Consider the following 10,575-nt stretch of genomic DNA (forward strand, 5'->3'; position numbering starts at 1 on the left):
AATTGTTTTATAATTAAATCAAACAGTGATATAATAAATAAGACCGGTTTCTTATTTACGCCCTTATATTGTATTAGGGATTATTTTGAGAGTATCTAGTTTTTATTGGACTTACTAAGTCAGGGTATTGTTTATGACACTTCACAATGACTGAATGAGGGATATCTGCACAAGAGTCCCTCAGTTTCGGTCAAATTAATATATACAACGTGCCTATCAGACATCGAGCTCTTTTGAGCATTATACACATCTTATATCTGATTTTAAGTACCTTCTAATAAAGTTTTATTTTGTAACTGTTTATGATTAAACTTCTACACCATACAATAATTTAGGAGAACAGAGTGCTAGAACGTGTATTCTTATTTATAACAATCTCCAGTTGTAATTATTTAAGGCCCAAATGATTGTCTGTGGTTGTCATGTTCCTTGTATTGCCTGGTATTTGGGGGCTTAACTGACTGAGCAAGCACCCCATTTTTGAGTGAATTTGGCTGGATTGGCTTTATCCCTGCTTATCCCTGCCAACAAAGGACACTGCACATGAAAAAAGTGGGTTTCGTGTCCCTTTAATTCTCTTCTTTGTCATCAAATGTGTCATACACTTTATCAAGCAGAACATTCAAATCTATCAATAATAAAAATGGCTTAGAACATTCAAATAAAAAGGAAACAAATGATCTGTTAACATTTATGGAAGATGTTAGGATATGAACCTATCATTCTGCTCTTCAAGTAGCACAAACAAATATTTTGTTTACTCTATAAGGGTGCTTAAACAGTAGATGTATACATTGCCATTTCAAAAACATTGCTGCATAATGGTCCTTTAAGCCTCTGATATATAATACACATATGTGAAAACTGACTAAAAGGGATGTGAAACTCAAAATTTTGTTCCACTTAAAATGTTTTGTTATGAATAATTAAACAAATCCAATGCACAAGCTTATTTTTCCTTCTTAAAGGGACATTAAACACTAAATCCATGCTAGATAGAATGATGCATTCAAAGAAAAGATTAGTCCACAACTAACATGTAGATGTATTTTTTAAAGTTTCATTAGTTGTTTAAAAAGTGACAAAATAAGTGTAAAGTTTTAGTGTCTATAAAACACTGGGAGCTGCCATGTTGTAACTTGTGTTACCTTCTCTGCTGTGGCCAATTAGGGACCGTTATAAATAGGTCATTAGAGTGTGCAGCCAATGGTTGTGCTGGATTTAACAGTGTTCTGCACTTCCATTTCTAACAGGAACTGAAAAGCTTACAATTTCAGAATGGAATTACAGGCAAAGAGGACAAAATAAATATTGAAAGTATATTGCAGAGCTGTTTTTATATATACAGTTTATCATTTTATATTACCATCTCAAAGTGTTTAATGTCCCTTTAACCTTTAATATAACTGTGAAAGCTATAATGTTACCACTCCCCCCCCCCCCGCCCCCCTCAGAGAGGTTGCATTCCACAGAATGCAGAACCCTGACCCTCCAAAATGCTGTACAGTGATTGGTTGATATGTGTAGGGTTGATTATATATCTGTCCCTAATTGGCCACAGCAAAGGAAGAAAGATTAACAACATTCACAAGGCACTTAAAGGAGGGGTGTCCCATTCCAGCAAAAGAATATATATTTTTCTAACATTTTTAATAATTTATTTTTGTGTTACAAATACAGAATCACTGGTAGAATATAACTTACTTTAGCACCATTTGGAAAGAGCTGTAGTTGAAGGAATATCCACCAATCACCCACATAAACTTTCCATGCAAAACGGCTTTGTGAGATGCTCTTCCCACAGACGGACTGAACGGCTTCACGTTGGGAAGGATCCAGTAGGAGTCTGTGGATGGAACGCTCAGAGAGCAGTCTGGGCCTGAAAGTAACAAAGAGATTGCTGTATAAATAATTACTGTTCAAACTGCCAGAATCAGAAGGAACCTCAAGCATGAAATGAATGAACAAAGCTAGTTCGGTATATTCGTGTCATATTGTCTCCAGTCTAAAGTAACATAAGATGGGTCAGAAACACTTAAAAAGGGTCCAAAATGTTTGTTTGTTTTGTGTTGCTTTTGTGTTTATTTTAAAGATCATGAATAGAAAAGGGTGCCGTTCATATTCACAAGCCTGTAAGTTGTGTATGAATTAATCTGTTAAAGGTTAATGTCAATTTTCTACAATCAAATTTAAAGGGACATGAAACCCAAAACATTTCTTTCATGATTCAGATAGAGAATATAATTTTAAACAACTTCCCAATTTACTTCTATTATTTAATTTGCTTCCCTTCTCTCGTTATCATTTGCTGAAAGGTTTATCTAGGCAAGCTCATGAGCAGCAGATAACCTAGGTTCTAGCTGTTGATTGGTGACTGCATGTATATACCGATTGTGATTGGCTCACCCATGTGTTCAGTTAGAAACCAGTAGTGCATTGATGTTCCTTCAACAAATGATACCAAGAGAATGAAACTGATTAGATAATAGAAGTAAATTAGAAAGTTGTTTAAAAGTATATTCTCTATCTGAATCATGAAAGCACATATTTGGGTTGTATGTACCTTTAAGATGAAGCCAAAATTCCATTTATGTTACTGCCTCTAGGTGGAGCCCTGATAATATTAATATTATAACTTCTAGGAACATCTGTCAAATTTAGTGAGTTACATTGTCTAGCTACTATCAATTAAATAAAAATATCTATCTATCTATCTATCTATCTATCTATCTGCACATACAGAAATCATGAAACCATATATTTAAAGGGACATAATACTCGTATGCTAAATCACTTGAAACTGATGCAGTATAACTGTAAAAAGCTGACAGGAAAATATCACCTGAGCTTCTCTATGTAAAAAAGGAAGATATTTTACTTCACAATTTCCTCAGCTCAGCAAAGTTCTGTGTAAAAAGTTATACTCAGCTGCTCCCAGCTGCAGGTAAAAATAAAATGAAGGAATGAACAGCAGCCAATCAGCATCAGCAGTGCTGAGGTCATGAACTCTTTTACTGTGATCTCATGAGATTTGACTTAACTCTCATGAGATTTCATTGTTACACTGAATAGGGAAATAACATGAGAGTGCACAAGGCTCATCCTTTCAACTGTCCCGGGACAGACACACTAATATGCTGCTTAGATATCCTTTACAATGGAATGTGGCTGCTGAGGAACTTTTGAGGTAAAATATCTTTTTTTTTTACATAGAGATGTTCAGGTGATATTTTCTAGTCAGCTTTTTACAGCTATGCTGCATCACTTTCAAGTGTTTAAACATTTGGGTATTATGGCCCTTTAAATCAATAGAAATTTTCCAGCATACTACATTAAACAGAAATGACAATGTTCTATTAAGTAAATAACACATTTGCTTTTGCAGTTTGACATACTTTCCTACAGACACGCTGAGATCACAAAGACACTGGCCTTAGTTCTCTTTCTAATTGATTTTCTATGTACAATTAAAGGGATATAAAAGTCAAAATTAAACTTGCATGACTCAGATAGAACATGTTCTTTTAAAACATCTTTAAATTCACTTCTATTTTCAACTGTGCGTTATTTTGGCATTCCTTGTTGAAAGAATACGCACATATCCTACACTAGTGGGAACGTGCTGTTGATTGGTGCCTGCACACATTTGGCTCTTGTTATTGGCTAACTAGATATGTTCAGCCAGCTGCCAGTAGTGCAATGCTGTTCTTTTAACAAAGGACAACAAGATAATGAAGCAAATTTGATAATAGAAGTAAAGTTGTTTAAAATTGTATGATCTATCCAAATTATGAATGAGAATTATGGGGGTTTCCTGTCCCTTTAAGAGAATTAAATAACTAATTTGAGCACAGCTATGATAGCCATTGCCAGGCTCCAGGGTCAAAAAATGATTTAATTTATTTAGGGTTCTCATTGTAAGAGTATATAGAGTATATTGGATCTCATACTGATGTATGTATTATGAGAATTGCCTATGATGTTTTAATGGCTTGCTCCATAGCGAGTTATCACCCAGGGACAACCTAATTTAGCACAATTGTTCTTACCACAGAGCAAAGCATTTTCCTGAAATATATCAGGCTGATTCCAGCTAAAAAAGAAAGATCATTTTGGCCAAGAAAATGTTTATAGCTGTATAAAGAAATGCAAGGTCTCCTCTCTTTAGCGCTATCAATAAATATTTATTTAAAGTTTCAAGTGTACCAAATGTGACGGTTTTTGGAATAGCATCAGAGCAGTGTAGTAATTATAGCATTCTAATAAAATTCCAATCACTAATAAATAGCTTTACATTTTAATGTAGAAGGTTTATGTGAACTATATGTAAAATGGCTCTTGATGAGGGGTTGTTAGCAGCTAGCACTTATATAGCTTAATATCTGTCTAATTAAGATGCTCAAAATCACTTTTTATGGGATACCCCCAAATACTCTCTTAAAATTGAATGTATATCAATAACAATTAATAGCAATTTATATGTATTTGCATTTTTATATTTTATAAAGAATACAGGTATCCAATATAACCAACATACTGTATACAGATTAAATCAGTAACCAATATTGAATTATTAAGATTATTATCCAACAACAAATGTTAACCATCTACTTAAAGGGACAGTCAACTCAAAAATGTTTATTGTTATATTAATATACGTTTTACCTCTGTGATTAACTTATATCTAAGCATCTTCTGACAGCCCCCTGATCACATGACTTTTAATTTATTATCTATTGACTTGAATTTACGGCAATTAGTGCTGTGTTGTGCACAACCCACAGGCATGAGCACAATGTTATCTATATGGCTCACATTAACTAGCAATCCCCTGTTGTGAAAAGCTAATAAAAAAGCATGTGATCAAGGGGCTGTCTTTAGTGGCTTAGAAACAGACAGAAATGTAGAGGTTTAAAGGTTATAAAGTATAATCTAACAATGTTGGTTATGCAAAGCTGGGGAATGGGTAGTAAAGGCTTTATCTATCTTTTTAAACAATACACATTTTTGTGTTGACTGTCCCTTTAAGCAGGGGTTTGTATTTAAAAAAACAATATACTTATCACATGCGATGCCTCTGACTTCAGACTCAATTTTGTCAGAATGATTTTGTAATATAAAACATGATACATCGTTTTGAGATGTAATATACATAATATCCACAAGATGGCACTAAAATAAAAAATAAAAAATGTGTATCTATAAAATATATATATATATATATATATATATATATATATATATATATATATATATATATATATATATATATATATACACACACACCAACAAACTGTGATATCTCAGGATTTTGTCAAAATAAGTCAAGTTTATTTGACGTTTTGGGGAGTACAATCTCCTTCTTCAGAACCTTCTACAATCCCCTTCTTCACATTGTACTCCCCGAAACGTAAAATAAACTTGACTTATTTTAGCAAAATCCTGAGACATTACTGTTTGTTGGTATATTCATTTTGAGTGATTTTCCAGGTGGTTGAACCAGGAGGGCGCATTCATACTTGGGACTTTGTTATATATATACACACACACATACATACATACATACATACACACACACACACACACACACACACACACACACATATATACACACACATAGAAAAAGCAGTTTCTGAATGATTACTTAATACAGCAACCTCTCACAATCTATTGCGGATAGTTGAGTCAGGTGCACAATACTGAGATGTATGCAACATTCTTTAATAAAACAGTGACAACGTGATAGTGGCATTGAAATGAGCTGCATTGGTACTCATAGTACTCGTCAGTCTGGTCACACTCTCTGCTCATGACTCATTTTTAGGCCACGCCTCTTCCTCAGGTGTAGTGCCGGTGAGATTGGGCATTTATTTAAACCAATATCTATACTGAATGTTGTAACTTTAAAGGGACATGAAATAAAAAATATGTCTTTCACGATTTAGATAGAACATACAATTTTTAGGCAACTTTCCTATTGACTTCTATTATAAAATGTGCTTCATTCTCCTGGTATCATTTGTTGAAGAAACAGCAATACACTGCTGGGAGCTAGCTGAACACATCCGGTGAGCCAATGTCAAGAGGCATATACGTGTACCAACCAATTAGCAGCTTGCTCTCAGTAGTGCTTTGCTGCGTTTGATTCTACTTACGTATGCTTTTTAACAAAGGATACCAAAAGAACTAAGAAATGTGATTATATAGAAGTAAATTGGAAATTTGTTTAAAATTGCATACTCTCTCTGAATCATGAAAGTTGAATTTTGATTATATTGTCAATTTATTATATGTATCAAAAAGAAATATACAAATATCCAAAAAATCATGAAGTAAAATATCAATGCTTTAATTATTCAGTGTATCCATTTGAAAAAAAAAAATATTTTTATATAATTGTTTGTTGGATATAAATTTTCAAGATGACAAGAAGACATTGGACAACAAATTTGGGGCGAGATTACATATGCGGTGCAGGCTTCAGTGCAACTGCTGAAACCCACGCTGCCCATAATTTCACTGCGCACATCGGGGTATTACATAAACCCCGCCGGCAGTTCATAAAGTGCCGTAAGTCGGATAAACTAGCGATGTCCAGAAATGAGCGTAAATACAAATTTCTGGAGTCGCCAGTGACTTACGGCACTCTAGAAACTGCCAGCGCCTAAGAAAATAAAAAATATATATAAAATCTCCCGTAAAAGTCTAACCCGCCTCCCAAAAATAAACCCGACACGTAAAATCCCTATATCCGCCATCAAACCCACATCGGAACTAATAATAAAAGTATTAACCCCTAAACCAACACCCCCCACAACTCAATAAGCCTAATTAAACTATTAACCCCTAACCCGCAATTCACACGCATCGCTATCTAGCTAATATACCTATGAACCCCTAATCCGCCATTAACCCCCATCGCAATAAACCTAATAAAGTATATTAACCCCAAATAAGCCATTAACCCACATCACAACAAACCTAATAAAACTATTCCGCCAAACCCACAGAACGCAGTATTCCTAATAAATCTATTAACCCCTAAGCCCCCTAACCTAACACCCCCTAAATTAACCCCAATTACCTAAATTAAAAAATACTACATTACAATTAAAATAAAAAAGCTAACATTACTTAAAACTAAATTTAAATTAATCTAAGATTACAAAAAATAAAAACAAGTCTAACACTACATAAAATAATAAACCAAATTATCAAAAATAAAAAAATTAAACCTAATCCCTATGAAAATAAAAACACCCCCAAAAATAAAAACGCCCCCAAAAATAAAAACACCCCTAATCTAATGCTAAATTACCAATAGCTCTTAAAAGGGCCTTTTGTAGGGCAATGCCCTGAGTTAAACATTTTTTTTTTCTTAAAAAAATACTAAGTTCCCCCTATAACAGTAAAACCCCCACCCCCCAAAATAAAACCTAACACTAATAAATCCTAAACTACCCATTGCCCCTAAAGAGGCATTTGTATGGGCATTGCCCTTAAAAGTGCATTCAGTTCTTTTACTGCCCTTAAAAGGGCATTCAGAAATCCCTAATCTAAAAAAAAAAAGTCTAACCCCCCAAATAGGTAGTCACCATTCCTGAAGTCCAGCGGAGAAGGTTCTGCTCCAGGCGGTGAAGTCTTCTTCCAAGCTGCCAACATCTTCTTCCAAGCGGGGACCTCTTCCCTCTTCATCCAGGACCTAACTGGCGTGGAGCGGAGATAAGCGCAGAGCAGGACCGGTGACCGCGGAGCCATGGAGTGTGGAGGATCCTCTTTGTACGATCACCGCCATACACTGAACAGTGAATTCAAGGTACGCGTTTAAAAATGGCGTCCCTTGCATTCCTATTGGCTGATTTGATTCTTCTAATTCAAATCAGCCAATAGGATGAGATCTACTAAAATATTACTAGTGATGTTTATGCTCGAGGACTAAATAGCGTGCCACTTGTAATCTAGCCCTTAGCTAGCACGCACACTAGAGCCCAAATGGATTAGAGCATTTTATTTTTGTATTAGAAAGTCACTTTTAGGACAAGATATCGGAGGTTGGACACACCTTGCCAGCTGTCATTGCACACACAAAGCTTCTCTCCAGTCAGATCACAATATCCATGGTCGGGGCTACCACAGTTATTTTTACAATATGGAATGTCGCAGGCTTCGCCCTTCCAGTATTTGTCACATTCACAGTATACCCTGCTGGGGATGGAACTGCTGGTCGTGCATTTCCCATGTCCTGAGCAATTGTTAGGGCAGGAATTTATTCTGGGGAGAAAGAAACACATTTATCAACCACTGATAATCAATAATATGAAGAACAATATAATGAACCATTTATACTTAAAGGGACAGTCAACACCAGAATTTGTGTTGTTTAAAAAGAAAGGTCATCCCTTTATTACCCATTCCCCAGTTTTGCACAACCAACACTGTTATAGAAACACACTTTTTACCTCTGTAATTACCTTGTATCTATGCTTCTGCAAACTGCCCCCTTATTTAAGTTCTTTTGACAGACTTGCATTTTAGCCAATCAGTTCTCACTTCAGGGTAACTTCACGTGCATGAGCTCAATGTTATCTATATGAAACACATGAACTAATGCCCTCTAGTGGTCAAAATGCATTCAGATTAGAGGCAGTCTTCAAGGTCTAAGAAATTAGCATATGAACCTCCTAGATTTAGCTTTCAACTAAGAATACCAAGAGAACAAAGCAAAATTGGTAATAAAAGTAAATTGGAAATTTATTTAAAATTGCATTCCCTATTTAAATCATGAAAGGTTTTTTTGGACTTGACTGTCCCTTTAATATTTTGATTGTTTATAAAGTTAGAATATACAAAGCACAGCTGTAAAGACTTTTTTTCTATTGAAGGTGCATTTACCATTAAGTATAACAGACATTTGTAAAATGTCATCTGTTCTTGGAGAGGCTTGTATTAGTGAGACACCAGTAAGTAATCTTATATGTATATGATTCTGTGATTGCCTGAAGGCTGTCATGTGATACAGGTGACAGGGTAATGGAAAGAAAACGAACATTTCTCAGAAAAAAATCTACAGCTAGTTTGAAATTCGACATAAGTGTTATTGCATTGTATTTTTATTGTGCACATGATTATTATGCTAGTCTATAGTATGTAATGGTGCTTCAAAAGGAGGCAACTGTCCCAGCTTTGCTTACCCCAAACACGGATAGACAGGTTTTCAGGTTGGCGGTGAAGATAGTAAAGAGCTTTTTTTTTTTACATGGAATTGGAGTTGCACTATGTGTGCTTTTAAAGACAGGTTCCCTGGCTGGTAACATTGTCTGTCCACCAGTTGATAAATGAGTATATCTCAATATATATTATATTTGTTTGTTTACTTTAATATGAATTCATTTTGGAAACTTCATTTTTTGCCCCTTTGAAAAACAGATTTAGTTGCACCCTGTGCTATATACAGTAGCTCTCAACATAACCAGCATGCTAACGCATAGTGACTTTTTGTTGTTGGATAAAAAGGAGTTGCTAAACGTCCCTCCCCTTTGTGCATATAATGTGGCTGACCTTTTGGTAATAAAGGTTTAGTACGTACGAGTAAAAAATATTGAACCCGGTTAAGTTGTAAGCAGCATCGCTAAAGAAGTGAAGTAAAGCGTATCCAGATGTGGTGACTACCTCCGGCACCGTTTCATTCCCAGGCGCTTCTGGAACAATCAGACCACTGGAAAAGAACAGAAAATGATCAGAAACTGACGTGCTTTAGTGTTGCAGTTATTAAAAACAAGAGAAAGTACAGACTTAATAATGACAGTAATATCATATTGCCTAATAATTCTTTACAGTATTGAACATATCATTTGCACGTGCTTTATGTACAGAATCACATTTAACTCTAATTACTCACTTTAATATTGTATTTCATTTTATTAACTTTAAAAATGTGACATGTGAATTTCTTATTTGACTTGCTTTTCCTGTAAGTTGTCTCTGCTTATTATGCTTTTCAACTTAACATTTAAATGGATAGAAGGTTCAAAATTGAAAAGTGCACAGGTGCAGTTCAATATGAAATAGAAGCATTTTTACTAAATGCTACCATTAGCCAAAATGTTTGAAGTAAAAGTAATTAGTGATTTTCTGCGGCATACGCACATATCCTGTGAGGGCACATGCACTAGTATTCAAACACTACACCTTTAGAGAGTCATGAGTGACTTGTATGGCACAAATTAAGTCTTTACAGACACAATACACACCACTGATAGGTATCTGAGCTTGTGCATGGCCCTCACAGCATACGTGCATATACCGCAGAAAAACTTTTACTAGAAGCATTTTTGCTAATAAAAGTAAATTGCAAAATTCCTTCAATTTCAAAGTTACGTGCACCCATGCACATTTCATTTTGTTTAGCTTGCTATCACTTTAATACTTAAATATAATGCCCTTTGCCTGTCCCTCCTACATGCTACACAGTGATTATTCAGATCAGTGCAGGAGATCATTTATGTTTGGCCTCAGATTGACAACAGCCAAACAAATCAGGTAAACATGCTTTGTAAAACCATCAACATTTACTAA

At 35.0% G+C, this 10,575-nt stretch overlaps 1 protein-coding gene across 1 annotated transcript in view; it reads right to left on the reverse strand.

Moving 5' to 3' along the window:
• Positions 1 to 10,575, reverse strand: part of ATRNL1 (attractin like 1) — a 1,671,159-nt gene that overhangs the window by 1,430,746 nt on the left and 229,838 nt on the right. The window contains exons 4-6 of the mRNA XM_053692689.1: positions 9,587 to 9,715; positions 8,063 to 8,271; positions 1,705 to 1,879 (exon numbers count right to left, since the gene is read on the reverse strand). Coding sequence (XP_053548664.1) covers positions 1,705 to 1,879; positions 8,063 to 8,271; positions 9,587 to 9,715 — 513 coding nt within the window. The remainder of the gene's footprint in view (positions 1 to 1,704; positions 1,880 to 8,062; positions 8,272 to 9,586; positions 9,716 to 10,575) is intronic.

This window comes from Bombina bombina, chromosome 9 (assembly GCF_027579735.1).
Source record: "Bombina bombina isolate aBomBom1 chromosome 9, aBomBom1.pri, whole genome shotgun sequence".
Classification (NCBI taxonomy): domain Eukaryota; kingdom Metazoa; phylum Chordata; class Amphibia; order Anura; family Bombinatoridae; genus Bombina; species Bombina bombina.